The 23,320-nt window shown below is 41.0% G+C and overlaps 1 protein-coding gene and 1 non-coding gene across 3 annotated transcripts in view; both read right to left on the bottom strand.

The window, feature by feature from the left end:
- The window catches only part of Shq1 (SHQ1, H/ACA ribonucleoprotein assembly factor), a 102,489-nt gene that overhangs the window by 15,886 nt on the left and 63,283 nt on the right, over positions 1–23,320 (bottom strand). Inside the window, exon 11 of one of the 2 annotated variants that reach the window (XM_027428975.2) lies at positions 9,281–9,449. The exons of the other annotated variant lie outside the window; for it this stretch is intronic. Within the exon in view, the coding sequence (XP_027284776.1) occupies positions 9,281–9,449 (169 nt within the window). The remainder of the gene's footprint in view (positions 1–9,280; positions 9,450–23,320) is intronic. 2 annotated transcript variants of the gene reach the window in all.
- Trnak-cuu lies at positions 6,243–6,315 on the bottom strand. The gene has a single exon. It is a non-coding gene; the product is annotated as a tRNA-Lys (tRNA).

The following is a 23,320-nucleotide window of genomic DNA, read 5'->3' as shown; positions in this document are numbered from 1 at the left end:
AGAATATAATGAGAGCAAGGACAGGTATCCTGAATGTAAAATCAGACAATTTCAGACACATGGAGAGGACAGACATAAGGGAAAGACAACTTTACGCCAGAAAACTTGAAAATCAGGGGAAACAGACATATTTCTAGAGAAATAGAACCTATCAAAACTGACTCCAAGATGATAATGGTACTTCTCAGTAAGACGGAAGAGCAGAAACTGCCTCTCTGAGGGCAAGTGAAGAAGTCACAAATTCGAAGAAACTAATATCCCAAAGACAGAAACAGAAGAAAAGCCCAGAACACCAAAGAAGAAGTGAAAGGATGCTGGGAAGGAGCAGGAACAGATGGGCAAGGCAGAGGCTAGCCCAGTAGAACCCTAGGAGCAGTTGCCTGAAAACTCAGATGCTGCTTCCAGAGGTAAAACACGAAAGCTGGGTGGTCCTGACCTCAAGACAAACCCACAGCTCCCCCAGGTCTCAAGTCCAGTTGCAGGTTGTACTAGTTAGGGTTTCTATTGCTATAATGAAACACCGTGACCAAAATCAAATCAGAAGGAAAGAGTCTTTTTTGCTTATACGTCCACATCACAGTCCATCACCGAGGAAGTTGAGACAGGAACTCCAACAGGGCAGCAATTTGGAGGCAGGAGCTAATGCAGTGGCCATGAAGGAATGCTACTTATGGGCTTGCTCCTCATGGCTTACATAGTTGGCTTTTTTTTATAGAACCAGGATGGTACCACCCACAATAGGCTGGATCCTCCCCCAGCAATCACCAAGAAAATGCCCTATCTGGATCTTATGGAGGCATTTTCTCAACTGAGGCTCCTTCTTTTCAGATAATTCTAGCTTGTGTCAAGTTGACATACAACCAGACAGCACACAGGTTTTGGTCAGAGTGATTCTTTAGTGGACAGGTTAGCAGTAGGGAGTACCCCAGTCTCATGTTCTTTGATTTCAGGGCAGCAGCCAGGCACCACCGTGAAAAAGAATGTGTTGTTAAATCTTGAATTTCCCTGGGAGCCTGAGACTGGTGAACACTCACAGGCTGGGGACCTCAGGGAAGCAGCTCTGCTAAGTCCAAAGGGGCAGGCAGCAGGAGATCAGTAAGCGACATCATAGAGAATGATAAATCTGCCCCTGGGGGCTGGGAACAGATCTCATCAACTGAAAGAGGCCAGTGAATAGATCACATTTAGGACACTGCACTTTACTTCAACACAGCCCACAAACTTTAAAGTTCCCAACACGATGGCCATAGTGGCATTTCCCCACTTCCAGTACTGACCCTTCCAGTACTACTACTTATTGCAATGTCATGGTTGCTTCTTGTGTCTCAATACACTTGGCTTGGGAGACAGCCCTCAGCTAAAACATTAGGAGGTATGACCTAGAGCATCGAGGAAGATGACATATAGGGCAAAGCTAAGCATAACCTGCAGAGGCCCCAATACACAAACAAGGTATATTAGTTTCTTTTCTCTTGGTATTTCTATTACTGTTTTCATACACTGTGACTAAGTCAACTTATAAAAGAAAAAGTTTATTTTTGGCTTATGATCCCGGAGGGTTGGGGGCCAGCATGGCAACAAGCAGCAGACAGGACAGCTGGAGTTAGAAGCTGAGAGGTGTGGGCTTACATTTCCAAATGCTAGAAGGAAGGAGAAAGATTGAATGGGGACTGTGGAGCATGGCTTTAAAATCTCAAAGCCCATGTCCAGTGACACAGTTCCTCCAGCAAGGATACACCTCCTATATTTACCCAAACAGCATCACAAAATGGGAATCAAGTGTAAGCGTATAGGGGCCATTCTCATTCAAACCAGCAACATAAGGGAAACCACAGGTGTGAATATAACTGTGGTAGACAGAAGACACTGGTCCTACACAGACATGGTAACAGCTAAACCAAAGAAAAGACAGGACTCACAGGTTCAGCTACTCTGTGCACACTGCCAGCAGGCTCCACGTTTAGAGGGGACAGAAAGAAGCTCCAACACGGACCTCCCACTCTGATTTCTTTCTCTTGTAATGTTTAGCAGGTTTCTATTATATTGTATTCTAAAAGATATCCTGGGTGCTATCCTCCTCCATATACTCATCTCATCTTTTTTTCTACTTAGAAAAATACTTTTCCTTTCTGCTGGTTTCTTCCCTAGCCTCCTCTCTCTCTCTTTATATTTAGTAGTATGTTTTTCTTATCAGCTTTACAAAATTACTTTCTCTAATAGTCTTTCACATTTTTATTCCCTTTCTTATATTTACCAAATTTTGTTTCTGAACTTTTTCACTATGAAATTTTTTTTTTTTTTGGGTACTCTCCCTGCCCCCATCTCTTGATCTTCATGCTTCTTCTTCATGATCCTTTCTCCTTTGACCTACTTAACTTTGCATCTCCTCTTTCTCTTACTTTTCCTAGTCTCCTTCCTTCCTTAAGACAAGGTCTATGTAGCCCTGGCTGGCCTAGAACTTGTTATGCAGATGAGGCAGGCCTCAAACGCATAGAGATCCTCCTGCATCTACCTCCCCAGTGCTGGGATTAAAGGTAACCATCACTATACTCAAGCCTTCCTGGTCTACTTTCTACGTCTCATTCACTTACTATTTCTATACTTAAGTAATCCTTTATTTCATAGCACATTCTATAATAGGTTTTGTCATTTTCAGATCTATGGTCAATGTACTTAAGCACATTTATCTTAGGTGGTTTGGTGTTGCTGCTACAGCACTTGTTTCTTCTGTGATGCTGGAGATTGAGCCTTCAAGAGCAGGCTGCTCAGTAAGAAGGTTGTCTCCAAAAGTCCAGAAGAGATATCAAAACCAACGCACACACAATACAGCAATGCAAGAAACAGGGAAAGGCAAGGCAACATGACTCCTCTAAAAGACAAGAGACTCCCTGACTACAGTCATCAAACACACCATAACAGACAAAAGGCTAGGTGGAGATTTTAAAAGCTAAAGAGGATACAAACAACTAGATAAATTCTTCCAGGCCCCAGAAAGGAAAACCAGTTAACACAGAAGAAAAAGTCAGCACAAAGGATCTGAAAACCAGCAATTCAGATATAAAACTCAGCAACAGGGTAGGAAAACCTAGCAAAGAAAGAGATTTAAAAAGAGTGTTAGAAGTGAATAAAATAAAATAAAATAAAACGCACAGTGGAAAACATCATCAATAGAATGAACCAAACAGGAAAAATAATATCAGGGGTGGAAGCCATGTTAAGAGAAAAATAAGAAAAGCATAACCATACCCAGGAACTCTCGGATACAATCAAAGCTGAAACACAGACTCCATGAGACAGATGAAGCCGAGATTAAATACTAAGGCAGAGAACTTATGCAATAACTATAGGAGAAAATAAAATAAATCTAGAAATAGACAAATAGGAGGCATTAAGAACCCCATGTGGCAAGAGAGGACTCCTTCCACAATACAGCCTTTTTGTCAAGAAATACAAAGCAAAAAACAATATCCAAAGTTGTGAGGGGGGAAATGCCAACTCACCAACAAAAACAGGAGCAGTAGCTTTCCGGTTAGCAACTCTTGAAATCAGGACAGCACGGAATCATATATTTCAAGACCTGAAAGTAAATAACTGCTGGCCAAGCATGCTATACAGTAAAAAAAAAAATTTTTTTTTTTTTTTTTTTTTTTTTGGTTTGGTTTTCCAAGACAGGGTTTCCTCTGTGGCTTTGGAGGCTGTCCTGGAACTAGATCTTGTAGACCATACTGGTCTGGAACTCACAGAGATCCACCTGCCTCTGCCTCCCAAGTGCTGAGATTAAAGGTGTGAGGCACCAACACCCGGCTTAAAACTATTTTTTTTTAATTAAAGGAGAAATAAGGCAGTTCATAACTATCAAGGAAGCACTGCAAAAAGTACTCACAGGAATATTATACACAAAGGAGGAAGAAAGATGGTCTCAATCACAAGAACAAAGGCAATAATATATTTCATGAAAGAATGGCTCAACAAAGGAAAGGTAGAAAGGAATCCATTGTTTAACACAGCCAACAAACACCTCACATTAACAGGGGAGGAAGTAAAGAATAAACAATAATCCAATCAGAAAAAAACTGCCATTAAAATTATAGGATTCATTAACATCTTTCAGTAACAGCCTTAAATATAAATGACCTCAACTCACCAATAAAGAGACAGAGACTTCCTGAGGAGGTTCAAAAACTAGGCGCACCCTTCTTTTGCCTCCTAGAAACAATCTCACTGGTACACACAAACACAAACCGGGGTCTAGAATAGAAAACAATCCATAGAGTGAATGGAAATAATTTAAAAGGCTGGCATGGCTATTCTGGTATCTGACAGAATAGAATTTGGGCCAAAACTATTCAGAAGACATAAAGAAGGCCACTACATGTTAAAGAGGAGTGCTATTTATAGAGTAAATATTGTGATTGTTAATACATATGTCCCAAATGTTGGGGCTCCCCATATCATAAAACAAATAGTAATGGACACAAAAGGTCAGATGAGTCCTAACAGAATAATAGTGGGTGATTCAATACCCCATTCTAATTTCTGGATAGGTCATGTAATTGAAAAAAAAAATCAATATGGCAACCTCAGAGTTTAACTGCAGCACAGGTCAAAGGGGCTTAACAAGTATCTACAAAACTTTCCATCCGAAAGAAGCAGATTACCCATTCTTCTCAGCAGCCCATGAGCTTTCTAACAACAGAGCACATTCCAGACCACAAATCAAGTCTCAAGAAATACAAAAGAATCAACAACCTTTTATATTATTAGATCACAGTGCATTAAAACTATAAACCGAATAGCAAGAAAACCTTCGAAACTACACAAATACATAGAGACTGAACAAGATAGAACTGAATGACTAATGGGTGACTGGAGAAATCAGGAAGGACATTAAAAGTTCTAGAATCAAATGAAAATGAAAACACAGCTTTCTAGAGCCCACAGGGAGAAAAGTTTCTAGCTATGAGAGCTTATGTTAAAAACAAAACAAAAAAAAATCACAAAGACCTCAAGTAGTCTGATTCACTTCACCTCTAGGTCATAAAAAACAAGATCAATTTAAATCCCAAAGCAGTAGATAGCAAGAAACAACAAAGATCGGGTCAGAAATGAACAAACTGAAGAATAAATAGACATATAGAATCAAATGAAGAGTTGGTTCTTTGGAAAAAACAAAATAAGATTGATACCACCCTAGCCAAACAACCCAAAGAAAGAAAAGACTCAGTAAAACTAAAGATGAAAAGGCTCTCCTTTACTGGAATTCTACAGACTCCAATGAAATACAGAAATTCATTAGGAAGTATTTTAAAAATTTATAGTCCAAAAAAAAAACAAAAAAAAAACTGGGAAGCAGATCTATAACAACCAGCAACTGAAGCAGTAATAAACAATGAAAAGTTCAGGACCAGGTGAATTCACTGGTGATGTCTACCAAACGTATAAAAACGAGCAATACCATGTTCCCTAATCTGTTCTATATAATAATAGAAAGGGAAAGAACACTATTAAAACCAGTCTACAAAGCCAGGATTATACTGACACCAAAACTAGATGAAGACACAACAAAAATAGAATAGACTAATTTCCCTGATGAACACAGATGTAAACATTCTCAATAAAATCAGTGCAAATTCAATTCAAGGACACATTCAGAAGATCACACACCATGACAAGTTGGTTTCATTCCCATGATGCAAGGTTGGCTCAACATATGCAATTGAGTACATAAACAGATTGAAGGGAAGAAACTATATGATCACCTCAATCAACACACAAAAGACTTTTAACAAAATTCAACATCCTTTCATGATGTAAAACCCCGAACAAACTAGAAATAGATGGACAAAATAAAGGCTATATATAGCACACCAATGAGGGGGAAAAGCCAAGAGCATTTTCTCTGAAATCTGGAGTGAAATAGGGTGCCTATGCTTCCCACTCAGACTCACTATGGTGTTTAAGGTCTTTTCTGCCATAACAAGAAAAGGGAAAGAAACAAAAATGTAGGGAGACACCGTAACCACACCTCCTAAGGGCTGGCTACAGGTGTGCCTGACCACACCTGTCAAGGCATGGTCAAAGTGAGGTCAGAGTGACGCAGCATGGGCTCTTAAGGACCTCGAGCACATGGAACACTCTCTTTTGCTGCCCCTACTCCCTGGCCTCACTGCTCTGGCTTGCATTTGGCTGGTATTTATCTGAATAAAGATATTTTGAATCTACAAGCCTTTTCCTTCACTTGGCGCCCAAAGTGGGGCACGAACCCACGACCTTGAGATTAAGAGTTTCATGCTCTACCGACTGAGCTAGCCAGGCACCCATGTCTCGACAGCACTGGGTTACGGCGCCAGCCGTTGTGAGGTCCCGGTATTCCCTATACATGTTGTGGGTGCTGCTTCCGGAGTCATAGCGCAACCAAATTCCAAAGTTCTTCACACGAAGCGGTGATTTCTCAAACACCTTTCAGCAATAAACTATGAAATGACTTTTTCATTTTCTTCAGCTGAGACACAAAATACCAGAATCTTGACTTGGCCACAAAATGGTTTAGCGTGAAGATGCGCATCCGATAAAGAGGTGGTGTGTGGCACTTCGGGGTGGCCAAGCAGCGCCCCACCACCTTATTTGTGTGCCTTGCCTGACACAAAAGGCACACAAATAAGGAAGGAAGGAGTTAATTTGTTTGAAGATACAAGAGCATATAACTAAAAGATCCTATAGACTTCACCAAGAACCCATGACTAGGTAGGTCATAGTCCCTAAGGGAGAACCTACTATTACTATTCTGCTAAATTCTGAACATTGTTGTGGAATATTAGTTGAAGATATATTACATTTGTTTACGCTGTGGAACATTTGCTTAATGATGCAAAGATGTATTAGATTCTTTTATGTTGCATTTGTTTAACTCTGTGAAGTTGTGTTACTTGTCTAAAGTTACTTGTGTTGCCTGTCTAAAACATCTCATTGGTCTTTATTAGAGCTGAATGGCCAATAGGCAGGGCTGGCAGGCAGAGGGAATAAGAGGAGAAATCTGGGAGGAGAGATCGAGGAGCAAGAAAAGGAGGAGAGGAGGACATCAGGGGCCAGCTACCTAGCTACACAGTAAGCTATGGAATAAGAAGCAAAGAAAGGTTACTAGAATAGAGAAAGATAAAAGCCCAGAGGTAAAAGGTAGATGAGATAATTTAAGAAAAGCTGGGTAGAAATAAGCCAAGCTAAGGGTGGGCATTCATAAGAAAGAGTAAGTCTCCGTGTGATTATTTCAGAGCTGGGTGGTGGGCCCCACAAAGAGCCAAAATAATTAAAAAACAAACAAACAAAAACAACCCAACTACAAAACAATATCATTATACTCATGGACCAGTACTTCTCAACACTCATCAGAAAAGCTTCTTTATGCAGTAGATGGCAATTTAGATAGATGGTCAAGTGTGCAGAAAATAGGAGACCATGGAGTGCTCAGCCTTAAGCAGGACATCTGTTATCACATCCCCACTCCCCAATGCTCATGTATCATCATAGAAGAGGGAATAGAAAGATTATAAGAGACAGAGGCAGTAGAAGACTACGGTAAAACAAGTATTTTTCTGGACACAACAGGGCATTGCACATAGAAACTCACAGCAGCTGTGACAACATGTATAAGACCCGTTCAAGATAATAAATAACAAACCATAGCTAAGACAATACAAGGCCTAATTTAAGTTAGGAATTTTACAAATGCCACTCGTTACATTAACAGGTTAAAGAAAAAATGAGGGAAAAGATGCTGTAAGATGGAACAAGCCCTTAGAATCAAAACTCTGCAGACTAAGATAAAGACCATCTATGAAAGCAAGCTGTGAAAGAGAGACAGATTACCACCAAATCTACTTAGCACTGCAGAAGACTAGAGCAAGAAGATGAAAAGAATTCAAAACACAAAAGACGAAGGATAGAAGGCATGGAAAAAAGAACACCCAGCTGCACGTCAGTGCGGTACCACTGTCTACAAGAAAACTACAGAGCAAGCACATGAGTGAAGCACACTTGGAAGGCAAGGAGTGGGATGTGCTTCCCTGTACTTCAAACAGGCAACTTGGAAGTTAACTGTTTAAAAAAAGTAACCTCTTTATAACAGCAACTCCCCCCTTCCCCCCGCCAAAAGAAGCAATAGATCAAACAGAATATGCACAAGCCTTTTACAGAAAAAAATTACAAAATTTTATTGAAAGACAATAAGGAAAACTTAGGAGTCACACATACCATGTTATTGAAGAGGCTAACAGTTTTAGTCTCCCTAAACTGATTAATAGATTCAAAGCAATTCCATCACAATGTTTTTCATGGAACTCTGACAAGCTGATTCTAAGACACAAAGCTATGGTAATTAAGAAAGTATGTTATTGGCACATGACAGACAAGTAAATCCATGGAACTGAATGGACAGTGCAGAAACAGATCCACACATACATGTAAACTTGATTTATGACCAAGGACAATGAAAGGCTAGACTATTTAATAAAGGAAGCTGGGTTAAGGTAATCCATATGGGAAAACAATGAAATGGGATCCCTATCTCATAACACATAAAAATCAATTCCAGATGGACTTTTAAAAAAGCCTATAGTGCTAATCACAAAAGAATAAAAAGTTAGAAGATGCTGTAGGAGTGCCTTTATGACATTCAAATCATAAAGACTTTCTTAAACAAGAAACAAAAAGCAGAGCCAAAAAGGAGCACACTGATAAACTGTACACTAAAATAAAAACCTTCTGTTTATAAAGACTCAACTAGACTGAAAGATACTACAAATGGGGTGAAAGACACACACAGCATATTTAACTACTAAAGGGTTAACAACCAGCAGATGGGAGGAATCCTGCAAGTCAAAATGAAAGGCAACCTTCTTGGGAAAATTGGGAATTATGAGACATGGGTATTTCACAGGACAAGCAACACCAATGGCTAAAGAATATACATAAAGGTGCTTTATTTCATTGATAATCGAGAAAATACAAACAAAAATAAAAGAAACGGCTTCACACTCCTTCAGGCTGTCAAATCTTATCTATAGCCAGGCCAACCTGAAAGTGTATGATCTCGGTTGTCAGACCTTAAGACCTCAAGTTTAATATGAGTATTAGCATGAAATTAGAACCAGGGGAATTCTACACTGCTAGAATCGGGTCTAAGTTGCCACAACCAGTTTGGATAACAATTTGATTTTCCCAGGGAAGTCTACCCAACAATTACTCCCCAGATTCCAGCAATTCCATCACTAAGGAAAGGGCTTACCCTGACACTGTGTGCTGGGGTTTGTAGATCAGTGGAAGAGTGCTTGCATAAGGTCCTGGGTTCTCTACCCAGCACCACCGGAGTCCACCTGAAGCAGGCGGTGAACATCAGGGCAGCAATCTTCCAACAACAGCCGGAACAGTCCAGGGAACAGTGAGAACTTACAGCACTAAGACAAATGGCACAAGGTACAGCAGGAAAACAAAGAAGTGACCATAGACCCATGGAGCATCGATATTAAGGGGAGGAGTGAGGTAATAAAAGAGTACATATAAGTATGCAAAATTTAAAACAAGTACGACTACATAGCAAATTTGGGACTAAAACATAAATGGTAAAACCACAAAGAAAAATAATGATCAACATAGAGGTGGGAGACCCTGTAACTGGATGAAGGCCTGTCTAACAGAAAGCCTCTGAAAAACTGCCAATATTCTGTCTCTTAGTGCTGGTCATAGACATCTTTGCTCAGTTTGATATTGTCCTTTAACTGCATGCATACACTATATTACTACATTTTCTTATTTTATTTCCTAAGGGAACATTTTAAGAAAACAAATGCACACACAAAAAGGTACTCAAAAGCCAAACCCTAAATAAATGGTTCTGCTCAAGTTATTTTATTTTTTATTACATTTATTTATTTGGTTGGGTGGGGGTGCTGTGTAGAGGTCAGAGGACAACTTTGGATAGCCAGTTTTCTCCTCCCAGCCATATATATATAGGTCCCAGGGATCGAACTCAAGTCCTCAGGTTTGGCAACAAGCATGTTTACCCCCTGAGCCGTGGCCAGCCTTAATAGTTATTTTAAATAAAGAAGAAGCAATAACAGAAGCAAAGGAAAAAAGTATCAACTCCCTGGGATTATGAATTCTAAAAGAGGCTAGGTTCCATATTCAACAGAATTTCTCTAATAAAAGCCAATATCTTTTTTAACATATATAGAATTCTCTTCTGCCACAGGGCCTTTGCACATGGTGAGTCTATTGTAGTTTCCAGAAGTTCACTACCCATGTCTCATGAAGTCCTTCATGGACTTGCGTATTTAAATTAAGTGCTCTCCTAAGATATGTACTCTTCCTCCTATGTTCCCTTCCCATGCTCTAGAAACAGTGTGAATTCTTTTCTTTCTTTTTTTTTTTTTCCAGCTCTTTCCATGTTTTTTACTTTCTGTGCACGTGACCCTCTGATTAGCACCTCTCTCCTAGTGATACTGTAAGCTCCAGGAGCACAGGGGCCAAGCTGCATTCTACCATAAGCTCAGGCCCTTAGCACAGAACCTTGCCCATGGTAGCAACTCTTAGCTCTCCGTTGAACGAACAGGTGGATGAACATGTGCTCACACCCAATACAGTAGCAATTTCAAAAGCACTATTACCACTGCCTAACATAACAAGACTTCAAAAAAGGTGAAGCTAAGCCAGTATTTGGTAAAACTTCTGAGCCATGCTCAACAGCACTGGTAGGAGATTGTGGAAACATGTTACACTGAGCTGTACACAGGATAGGACACCCTCGGTGGTTTTCTTAAAAGACTAGAGCAAAGCTCTTCTTGCCCCACCTGGAGCAAGGCTGATCTTCCTGACAGGAGGCTGAGAAGAGTCTAGGCCTTACCAAGAAGAGCTGATGGAAACTACAAGGGAAATCAGTGCAGTGAAACACCTGCAACCTGAGGGCGGGCAGGTGGGATGCTCAGAAGGCTGCCTTGAAACCTGTGCTCTGGGACACTGGGTTCCATGAGTCCACTGGAGCGCCCCTGCCAGCAGTTTAATTCACATCATTTTAGCTTACACGGCATAATCGAAGTCCTTTTAAACTGCCCTGGCTATTAAGACAAGTAGCAGGACATATGCTGACAACTGGAATTTTACACATCATGTTGAAAGGAAAGTCAATTTCTTCCAGTAAGAACTAAATGCCATTTTCCTGAAGCATTAGGATATACTAAGGACAAAAATAAAAACTAAATTGGTTGGCAAGCTTCCTTGAGTGGCACATGGGTACATAAAACTACATGTGAGAAGCTGCTACATTCCTCACTCAGAGAATGTCTTTGGGGTCTGGAAAGAAAGAAAAAAGACATGGTATGTGCCCTGGGCCTACAGAGCAAAATGGAGTTAGAAGGATCAAGACTAGAAGAGGCATCACTTCCCAGTCTCCGTGTCATGTAAAGCACACTACAGAATTATAAGCCTGTGGCAGAGGTATTTCATTCAAGCAGTACAGGACTGAGAGTAGGCAACACTACAGATATTAAGGGGACACTCTATCACCTGGTAACATAGCCACACAAGTCACAACTGAGCATTTCAAACAGTGTGGCCCTCTTTCCTGCTATTTAATTTTGTTTAAATCATAAAACTGGTGCACTGAAACAATGAGAGAACTTTGAACCTGCATGTCAAAGGACTGGAGGCTTAAATCTTTTATTTGAGCTAGAACCCAAACAAGCATTAATAACTATCTAATTACTGTATCTACTGTATTTCCTTTGGGAGATTAGAAGTTTCTCTTTTTGTTCTTTTTTTTTTAACATAATTTCTTTACTGATTCTTTTGGAGTTTTATATCACGCACCCTAATTCCGCTCACTTCCCAGCCACCCAATATCCTCCCCTCACCTCTGCAGCACCTCCCAAAAGGAAAACAAAAAAAGATCAAACCAAACAAAAACAAAGCAAGCAAGCAAGCAAACAAACAAAACCAAGAACAAACCAAACAACAACAACAAAAAACCCTCTTTGATTCTCCTTCTTTCCCACCTCTCCAACACCTCTTCATTCATCCTGGTGGCACTGGGAGCTGTGTATCACATGAGCTTTACTTGCAAATGCTCATTGCAACAAGTCGCTGATCTGTTGAAAGGCTTCTGGTTTCTGGTATACCATCGTCACTGAATCCTCAGACTCTACTAGGATAGCCCACAGCTGCCCAAGTCATGGAGATCCACAGGCCAGTTCCGTCAGGAGCTCCAGCAGGTCCTAGATTTGTTCATTTGGGTTTAAGTACAAACCACCACACTTTCTGCCTTCACTTCTATGCTATTCTGCAATGTTGGAGCACCCATTTAAGTTCTTTTTTAAAAAAATAGATTTATTTATTTATTTATTATGTGCACAGTATTCTACCTCCATTTTGGCCTGCACACCAGTAGAGGGCACCATATCTCATTACATATGGTTGTGAGCCACCATGTGGTTGCTGGGAATTGAACTCAGGACCTCTGGAAGAGCAGCTAGTACTCTTAACCTCTGAGCCATCTCTCCAGGCCCCCACCCCCCATTTAAGTTCTGAAAATGCTTATTTCAGAAAATATAATGGCACAGAGATCTGTCTGCCTGTCACCTATCTCATAGGTAGATTCTGTAGCAAATTCTACATAAACAGAAGTTTCCCATGACTATACAAACTAGAGACACGTTTTACTATCATTAACATGTTTCTTGTAGGATTTTTTTCTGTGAATGTTCTGTAACATGGCTCAGCTTAGCATGTACAACTTTACATATCCTGCTTTCTCCATGTATTTTCCAGTCATGACTTTTCATCACTGTATATCATTGCTCTTTAAACTCAAACTTCCAGCTAACTCTCCTTGACAGTAGATATTCTGATGCAGAAACCATGACTCTTATACTCTATCCAGCATGAAGTATGCCTGCCACAGCAGGTGCTCAGTACCTTTTGGGTTTTATAATCCGAATTCATTTACACAAATGAAGGTCTAAGAACAGAAACATTCACTAGTATTTCAGATAAACAAGGCGAGTTTGATCTGGAAAACTGTCACTCACAGCAAATCACTCAGTCTTCTTTTGAGACACATAATTTGGAGTGAATAAAGATGTGGAGAACATTCAAGAATTGAAGAGGGAACACCCTTTTCTTCTGTAAATTACTTCCACTCTGTCTCTGGACAAGGTAACTAACTGCACATGGCTGTAGCCCTGAGGTGGTTAATTATTGAGTCTGACTCCTCTGGGAAGCCGCATGGCAGCCCCAAAACCACACTCAACAGATGCTGCTGGAAAGAGCAGGAAGCATGACCCACACACTCCAAGGCAATTCTCACTTTTACACACCCAGGCACTGCTGCAAAGTTACTCTTTTTTTGTGTGTGTGTGTGGGGGGGGCGGCACTTACCTAACTATATAACCTCTCCTTCTCCTCCTTCCCCTCCCCCCAAATGTTCTTGTGTCTAGTTATAAAGAGGACTTATAAGACACAGAACTATAAAGAAAAGAAAGAAGAAGGACAAAGGCATAAGGGGGCAGGAAAAGGAGAGAGCTTGGTACATTAAAATACAATTGTTGCCTGGGTATGCTGGTGCATACCTGTAATCTCAGCTCTCAGGAGTCTAAAATAAGAGCATGAATTCAAGGCTAACCTAGGCTACCCTGTGAGATCCACTCTCAAAACACAAACAAAATGGTCAAATTTTTGAAATATTATATAATATGTATATATAAAATATATATTCTTGAAGTAAAAATTATCTCTAAAAGTTTTTAAATTGAAAACAGAAAGATCAACAATAGAATTATCCCAAATAAGCATCACATAAACAACTTAAAATCTGGAGACTGGCTTTGAAAAGGTCCTTTTCCAATACCCCAGGCCAGCGACATGCTTGGGAGCTCTCATTCTCATTTTCCCAGCTTCTGTTTATTCAAGGAATAGTCAGAGCAGGAAATGGGACAAGTCAAACGACCACAATCAATCTCATCACCTCCACAACATGCTGTGACTGTAATTAATCCTCTATTTATTTAGGGGACTTCACACCCCTTACAATAAGGCAGCAACTCCCTGCTGGCTTCAGTTAAGATAATTATGTTATAACAAGGATTGGGTTTCAATCATAATAGGCAGAAGAAAAGGAAATTGTACTTGAAGTTGTCAGTTTTTTAAAAGCTTTTTTGTGACTCCATTCAGAGACTGCTCTTGACAAAGCTCTCCTTAAACAGAGAGCTTTCTGAGCATGATAACCGCACACGTGCCACATTAATCAATGTAAGCCTCTTCCCTGAGTAAGATATTAAGACATCCAGGCACAGGAGAAACTCACCACAAAGTACAGAATGTGGTTCACAAACCCCACTCGATCTATCACCGCCCATGCTCACTCAACCCAGAGTTTCAAGACATAAAAATGAAAAGAACAAGGAGGTGTAGGGAAATACCATTTACTCCCCCTGCAAGTCACAGCTCCAAGAGCCTGCAGAGGCCAGAGCCACCCAGCAGTGAGGAGCCTGAGAACAATCAGAGGCAGATGGAACCCAGTCAAACCTACAAGATGGGTTGGGTAAGCACACCACTCCTTAGACACAGGCAAGGCATCCTCATGCCCAAGCACTGCTGGAAGCTTTTATCTTTCTACAAGCTTCCTAGCCACACTTTCTCCCCTAATCTTCACCATCTTAAGAAAATTGGAAGGCACACAGTCTTGCCCAATTTATTTTCACAGTCTTCTATTTTATCACTGCATCAATATACTGATGCCCAGACTACATGTGTACCCACAAGTGCATTTGAGTTACGTTTGAAGTTTCTGAAAACCCTCAAGCACTCCTCTACGAGGCTTGGATCTGTGATAAGTGGTATCTCCATAGTATTTCAGTACCTTTCAGAGGCATTTAAACTCTCGGATAATCAAATGCCTAAGGAATTGACTTGAGTTGCACTTCAGAGTAGACAACAACAGAAGACAGACATTAAGTTAAACCTGAAAAAAACTTCAGTCAATAATAATGTCAATGCTGACTCATTAACTGATACCACAGCATTTAATGTATTATGTGAATAACGGCATATTTGGGAACTCTGTACTACCTTTGCAACTTTCTGCAAGTCTAAAACTGAATTAAACCAAAACATCCATCTAGGAGCTGAGAAGGCTCAGGTGGTAAAGTGTCTGCTGTACAAGCATGAGGAATGAGTTGAGATCACCAACACCCATATAAAAGGTCAGACAGAGGCGCTGCATCTGTAACCCCAGCTCTGGGGATTTGGTGGGAGTATATGGAGATGCAGTATAGACTGGTATATATATATCAGATCTTCAGCTAGCTTAGTGCAACTGATGAGCAGCAGATTCAGTGGGAAACCTTGTCTCTAATAATAAGGTGGTAAGCAGACATGATGGTATACGCCTTTATTCCCAGCACTTGAGAGGCAGAGGCAGGCAGATTTCTGTGAGTTTGAAGCTAGCTTAGGAACTATATAACAAGTTCTAGACAGCTAGGGTTATACTTATGCCAAAAAACTAAAAAATAAAATGAAATAAGGTAGAGAATGATTAAGGCATACACCAGACCCTGACCTCAGGTCTTCATATACATATATACCCATGTGCAAAAAAACTACAAGTAAACATGTACGTGTACACACACACACACACACACACACACACACTATTTGAAGTAGGATAAAATTACAAATGAAGAAAGAATGACAACAACAAAATCCCTCTCATAAACCCTTAATGTTCTGGTGTGTAATTTTTCTGAATACACAGTTACAGGAGCACTTTGCAAAGGGTTACAGTAGTCATGAATTGTAGGAACATCTATAATCCTATGATTTCCTGCACTTTGCTTGTAAAAGAAGTCTAAGGAAGAGCCACAATCTCCAGTGCTCACCACTGAAGTACTGGTGATAAGGTAAAGGCCTATTAAGTAGATCCCTTCTCTGTGGCACATCACTGGATGGACACAAGAGAGAAGATATTGGCACTGTAGTAATCCTTCTGTATGGAGATAAATTCCACTTCTATCCAGGATGAACTTGTAGGCTTAATTAAAGATAAATAGTAAAACTAAAGAGCAGCCTGACACAGCAGAATAAGCATCTCACCGGGAATGACTTCAATTCAAGGAGGTTTAACATGCTTGAATTATACATAATTGCTTGTTTGTCATTAGAATGCATGCAACACCCAATGTTTAACCATGTATCAGAGAAGTAACTTCCCACCCCAAGTAAACCACCCAGAGTATCTATCTGCCTGTCACTTTGCAGGCCTTAATTTAGCCAGATACTCTCAGTGTTATGGGCTCACTATAAACATCAGTGGTGTGGAGACACTGATTCTCCCCAGCTACAGCTCTGTCCTCATGAGGTATGCTTGTGTCTGGTACACTCTGGGTCCTGGGTAGTATAAATCATTCCACAAGTACCTCTTCCACCTTCTGTGACCAATATAGAAGAGAGAATGGCCACTGGGGTCAACCCCATTCTTCCTCTCCTTGAATTACAAACCAATGGTTCTACACCATCTGCACTAAAAGGATGTATAAACTGGGAGCTGTGGAATGGCTATCTGGTTTCTCTGGGAACTTCCAGAATAGCAAGGGTGAATATGGAAAAGCAGCAGCCTCAGGGGGCATGGCTAAAGCAGGCTGCTGTCCACTTCTGCAGGGCTTGAGTCCCCCAGGTCCAGCCACTTTTAGCACCCTGGCTCCAGAGGGCAATCTGCCATCTACTAAGAAACTGGTTTCCACTGCCAAAGACCAAGTGAGCTACTCCCTCATAACGTGACTCAAGGAAAGACAACTAGCAACTTCAGAGCACACTAGAGGGGTGAGATTTTCTAATATGGCCCCATAACTAAAACCAAGGCCGGTGGTTAAGACTCTTGTGCAGCTGGGAAGAGGGGGGAGGGAGCTACGAGAATGAGAAGGGAAGAAGAGGAAGGATACAGAGATCATGAGGGAGCAGAAAGGTTGACTCAGTGGAAGAATAGAAAGGATATGTGATAGGTAGGGTTTTAGTTGGGGAGGTGTTAGGGGAGGACGGAAGGGAGAAGGGTACTGGGATTGTCATATAAAACAATCTTGTTTCTAATTCAAATAAAAAAATGATAAAAAAAAGACTCTCGTGCAGCAATAAAGGTATACTACAAGGACAAACTGGCCCCAAAATAAGTAGCTTTCGTCCATTTTTGCTCTTCCACTGACCACAGCAACAAGCACGCAATGTGTACAGCACACTGCTCCCATGTTCTCCTTGTCTCTCTGCATAGTTACTTTTTCAGCCAAGAATGATTGCTATTATAGTCGTGTGAGTACCACAGTCCCAGGCGAGCAGACAGCATTTTTACATCACTGGTTAATTCATATCCCTTCTCTGTCCAATTTCTTGAGACATCTTGCCCAGCTGTGATCCAAATGTTCTTGGTGTGTTTTTCTGGATTTTTTTCCTTAGAGGCCAAGACAGCATTTCCAAAACTGCCCTTCCCATCTCTCCCAACATCACCTCTCCAGTATTATTAAATCCTGTCAAAGGCACCTTCGGTGGTCCGGTTCACTGACCAAGTCAGAACCTGGCTCTCAGCTTCACTCCTGTCCTTCTCTCTGACCCCGTCCAAGTAGTTACTCCACTTGCCTCACCACCTCTAGACTCAGCACTGGCCTGCTTCCCTTCTCACCGTCGCCACGCAAGCTCTAGTCACCATTAACCTGGATCATAACATTCCCGAGCAAGTCTTTCAGCTTTGAGCCCAGCCCCACCCCAGTAAGTTCCTAAATTGCGATGTTGTCATTCATACAGGTACCCTTAGCTTCAGGCTCTTTGGCTTTTCCCCATTTCTAGGATGAAGTGGTCGCAGCCTCCATAGGGCCTCCAGCCTCATCTCCCTTCATCCTATGCCCATACCATTCTGAAGGCCCCATAATTTCTCAACACTGCTAGACAATATTGTTCACCAGCGCATCCCCAACACCTGTCTTAGCATCTGTCCTATCTTAGGGTTAACAAGGCTGAAGGGTACAATATTCTGTAAGATATTTAGTACTAATGCTGCACCTTTGTATGAGTCAACTCCATCCCCTCCTGCTGCAGACATGCCAGGGATAAGAGTAGCAAAGGAAGCCTCTTCCCCTGGAGCAATCGGCACACCTCACCCTGCTAAGCACATAGGCCTGGAAGCAGCAGAGCAGGGCAGGTCTTAGGTGTTGAGCTTTTGTGAGATAGCACGGAAACAAGGCTGAGATAGAAGGCTTTTCATAATCAAGATAAGTCTTTAGGATAAACGGTTTCCTTTCATAGACTTCTAACTTCAGCATCTTTGGAGTCATAAGGCTACTTTTGAGGAAAAAGCATGCTAAAAGGAGTGGGGATTTAGAAGCTCCAAGAGTATTAGTTAGTAAACTATCAGCTCAATGTAAATAGGTCCAGCATTTCAAGCACACATTTTTTTCCATTCATTTATTTAGCTCATAAATAAAGTCATGCACAATTATGATACATAATACAGTATGTTCACAATGGCATGGCTAAATTAAACCAGTTAACATGTTATATCACATATATTCATTATTTTTGTTTTGAGAACACTTAAGGTATACTATCTCACAACTTTTAAAATGTAGCATATTGTTATCAACCATATTCATCATGCTCTCAGTAGACCTCAAGACTTCAGGAGTCCATGCCTCTTGTCCAACTGCAGTTTTATATCCTTAAACCAATCGTTTCCCCATTGTTAAAAGACCCACATTGAAGCCTAATAGCCACAATTCTGCTCTCTGTTCCCATAAGTTCATCATTTCTAGGTTACACATAAAATTGAAATTGTGTGACATTTGTCTTCCAGTGTCAAGCACACATTTTTAAATTCTTTTTACCTACCTTGAAAACAAAATGCTACACTAGATGAGTTAGAGAGTTAGCTGAGGCAGCAGTCTTGCTTTGCATGTGCAGGAACAAAGGTATGATCCCCAGCACCACAAAACAAAACAAAACAACAACAAAAAAAACCAACAAAATGCCACTATATTACAGAGAGGACATGATCCAATGCTTCAATTATATGCTTAGATTTTTATACTGAACACTGTCAGGATTTCATTCAGATTTAAAAATAATAAAATTTTATATGCAAAAGAAAAATAATACCTTATTTGAAATGTCACAGTACATTTCAAAATGTACTGTGAATTAAAGCCACAGAATTTTAAGGCAGGAGTGTGGAGCATGCCTGCATTAGGGAAGTTGAAGAAACGGATCCTGGGGCTACATAAGATCCTGTTTCAGGGGCTGGAGAGATGGCTCAGGGGTTAAGAACACTGACTGTTCTTCCAGAGGTTCTGAGTTCAATTCCCAGCAACCACATGGTGGCTCACAACCATCTATAATGTGATCTGGTACCCTCTTCTGGCATGTACTGTATACATGATAAATAAATAAATAAATCTTAAAAAAAAATCCTGTTTCAAACCAGCAAAACCCAAACAAAACAAAACCCACTCAGTTTACTGGCAATTCTCTTCCTAGGGCACACACACCTCCTTTTATAGTGAGGAGTTTCTTATTTAAAAAAAACAAAACTTGACAGAAACTATATTATAAAGGGAAAAGATTTATGGAATACTATCAAGTGTAAAACGGGTTACAAACGGGTATGTGCAATGCTTTTCCACTAGCTTAAGAATGAATAGGGAGCTAGGTGTAGTGGTGCATTCCAAGCACTCAAGAAGCAGGAGCAGGTGGATCTCTGAGTTTTAGGCCAGCCTGGTTTAGAGTGAGTTCCAGGAAAGTCAGGCCTACACAGAGAAACCCTATTTTGAAAAACCAATAGATAGATAGAAAGATAGACAGATGATAGGAAATAACTGGAGGAAGTATTAAAATACTAACACTGATTGCATTAGAGGAAGTGAAGAAGCAACTTTGTTAGGTCACACAGCCAATAGGAAATAGAGCCAGAATACATATCCCTTCACTCTTACCCATTCTGCATCATATAAAGGGTGGAAACTGCTAAATTCTCAGAGGACAGAACTACAACAGCTACTAATAATGGCAGGCTACCATGAAAGAATCAGAGGTAGGAAGAAATCCAATACTGAACATAACTGAAAATTTCAACAAAGATAGGCTACAACCGATGAACAATTTCTTCAAAAAATACATTTTATTTATTTATTATGAGTGTGTATGTGCATTTATGCATTTGCACAAATGCCACTGTCTATGTGTGGAGGTCAAAGGACAACTTATAGGACTTGGTTTTTTCTTCCACTATGATCCCAGTGGCCAAACTCAGGTTGTTGGGTTTGGCAGCAAGTGCCTTTACCTACTGAGCCATCTCCTGAGCCCTATTTCACAGCTTTTAAAAGTTCTACATTAAAAAAGTATTTTTGGTTTATGTGTATGGGTGTTTTGTCTGTTAGGTCTAAGTCTGTGTACTATGTTTGTGCAATGCCTGTGGAAGCCAGAAGAGGGCACCAGATTCCCTGGGACCTGAAGCTATAGACTGTTGTGATCTGCCTTGACAGTGCCAGGAACTGAATCTCAGTGATCTGAAGGAGCAACCAATGCTCTTAACTGCTGAGCCAGCTCACCAGTCCCAAAGCTACATTTTTTAACAATGAAAAACTTCTCCTTCGACCAACAGGGCCCATTCAATTCAACTAAAATTTGGTGTGCACACAAGAAACTGTGTAGACTCAGTGTTCTCTCACAGGGGGGCCCTTGAAGGTTTAGTGGAGATGAGGGCTTAGGTTATTCCACTATGGGGAAGGCATAAGATGTGCTCAGCGATTTCTCAACCAAGTGCTGTGGGAGCAACTATGAACAAAACAAATGGTTCATTAAATCCCTTTCCTCCAGGAAAGTTCCCAAAGGGAGCAGTTTTTCTTTGGGCTCCCTTCTACAGCTATGAGTAAAGACAACTGGTTGCAACAAGTGGCTTATCTGGAAAAGTATCTGAACCCACAGGGCAGAATACTGTCACAGAAGTATCTGTTATCATGACTGCAAGCAAAACCTCAGCAATCCTCATGCTGACACTCAGGGAATGTTTAATACAGCAGGCACCACATTGGAAAGTTCAGTGCCATGTACACTGAAGAAAATAAGGAATGCTTATTTTGTTTTCCCTGCAGACTAGTAACTCCTAATAAGAATCCAAGGCTCCATGTTCCACAAGAAGCAGACAGCACAGAAGCAAAACACCCTCATGAGGCAAACCTTACATTGTTGCCATAGCTTCCTTGATTCAATACAAAAGGACAGCATTTCAATAAATTTTTGCCAAAGTAAATGTCTGACTGGAAGAAATGCAAGGCTGTTTTTGTGCAGGTCAGAATTTCATACTTGTCTGGTACTTCCAATAAAATGTTATATAGCTTTTATATAAGCAAAATCATCAAATATAGACTAAAGAAAATACAAACTATTGTGAAACATAAAAACATGGTGGCTTAACTATAGAAACTAAGACAGCAAAAGATGAAGAAAAAATAGTTAAGAGGCTGCCATATTTAGAGGTGAGAAGGTTTATAGGTAAGACATCAAAAAGTCCATCTAAGCTGTGTTTATAAAACCAAGGATGAAATTAGAAAGTTTAATAAAAATCAGATGCCTGAAGAAATGTGCTGTTTCAAAGGAGGAGGAAAATAGCTGGGCTATCATTTATCACAGTAAAACAACACAGCCTATTTAGGGAAAGAAAAGCTAGTCTCAAATTGGTGAAGTTGAAGAAGCAAAGTAGTTGATAAAATACTTGAGTCTCTGCAAGCTGTCTCTCTTTTCCTACTCCTGACTACACTGTCCTTTTACAAGCAAAACCAAACCAAGCAAACAAATCACTACCACCAGAACAATTCATTACTGAGAACCTAAGAATTCTGCTGTTTCCCATGACTTAAAACAAGTTTAAAAAACAAAACAAAAAACAAAACAAAACAAAAAAACAACTTTAAGAATAAGCCTGGTGACCCCCCACAGTAACTTGCACACCTACTGAAAGGTTCAGGCATTATGCTGGCCTTCCCCTGTTACCTGGTGGAATCCACTCAGGCAATACCCTGGTCAGCCCAAGGTTCCATGGGAAAGAAGTCTGCACGCAGGTGCAGAGGACCCCTTTAAAAGATAGGCCCCTGCACCTTTACGCTCTCTCTCTCTCTCTCTCTCTCTCTCTCTCTCTCTCTCTCTCTCTCTCTCTCTCTCTGTCTCTCTTCTCTCTCCTCTCTCTCTCTCTCTCTCTGTCTGTCTTCTGTCTCCTGTCTCCTGTCTCTCTGTTTCCCCGCTCTCTCTCTCTGTGGCGACCGGCCATGGCGGTCAGCCATTACCCCTGTTCCTCTTCTTGGTCTCCCCATTCTACCGGCCCTTATAATAAACTTATAGTCAATATGTCTGTCTCAATATTTCTCTTTTCTTCTTTTTAAACAAAACAATAACATTTTGGCGCCCGGACGTGGAAAGGCTCTGCCCTTATACCTTCTGCGACCTGCTGGCGGGCGCATGTTAGGCAAGGGTAACCTTACAATCCACTTCCATCTCCGCTTTTCCTGGTACTCCCTCCTGCCTGCAACAGCCTGAGATGCCGGAACTCAACTTGCCGCTTTTCCAACTAAGTATTTCTGGAACTCACTGATCTGCCTATTCACTACAATCCGGTAAGAAACCCAAACCGTTCCTTTGGGGCAGACCCAGCGCTGTTCACTCTGGGTCCATTTTTCGGTTTCGGGCCGGGTGCTCTCAGACAGGGCAATCTGTGCATTTTTTGGCCTTGCCCACAGGAAATACATTTTTACGGGATCTTTCGGTTACTGGCAGCGAATAGGTAAATGAGCGGAGTTCTGCCTCCCAGTGGGAACTTTCTTTCACCTGAGAATGTCCCTCATTGTTCTGTTTGTTCTTTCTCTGACTGTTTCTTCTTGGTTGGCAATGTCTGCTTGAGATGCTCTGAGAGTTTTGTTTGTCTGCTGGTTTTCATTTTTCCACATGAATGAGGTTTGAAACTTTTCTGGCAATTGAGAATGTGCTTACGGGGGTCGCCACCTCGACCACGTGTGCTAACCTGGGGGCCGCCATCTTGGTCATAACCAGGTGACCTGGCTTAGGCCTACCCACTCAGTTCAATGACTTCCGCCAGCAAGCACTGCCACCTGACATCTTGCTTTTTATTTCTTTCATTTGTTGGGTGCATTTCCTAAAGGTCAGGCATGGGATCCCGCTCCAGGAGCGGTGCTTTTTTGGTTTTTTCACTTCGGACCACTGGGTCCTTTTTCGGTTTCGGGACAGCTGTGCCCCC

Source organism: Cricetulus griseus, chromosome 8 (assembly GCF_003668045.3).
Source record: "Cricetulus griseus strain 17A/GY chromosome 8, alternate assembly CriGri-PICRH-1.0, whole genome shotgun sequence".
Taxonomy (NCBI): Eukaryota; Metazoa; Chordata; class Mammalia; order Rodentia; family Cricetidae; genus Cricetulus; species Cricetulus griseus.
This window is presented reverse-complemented; position numbering and strand designations above follow the sequence as displayed.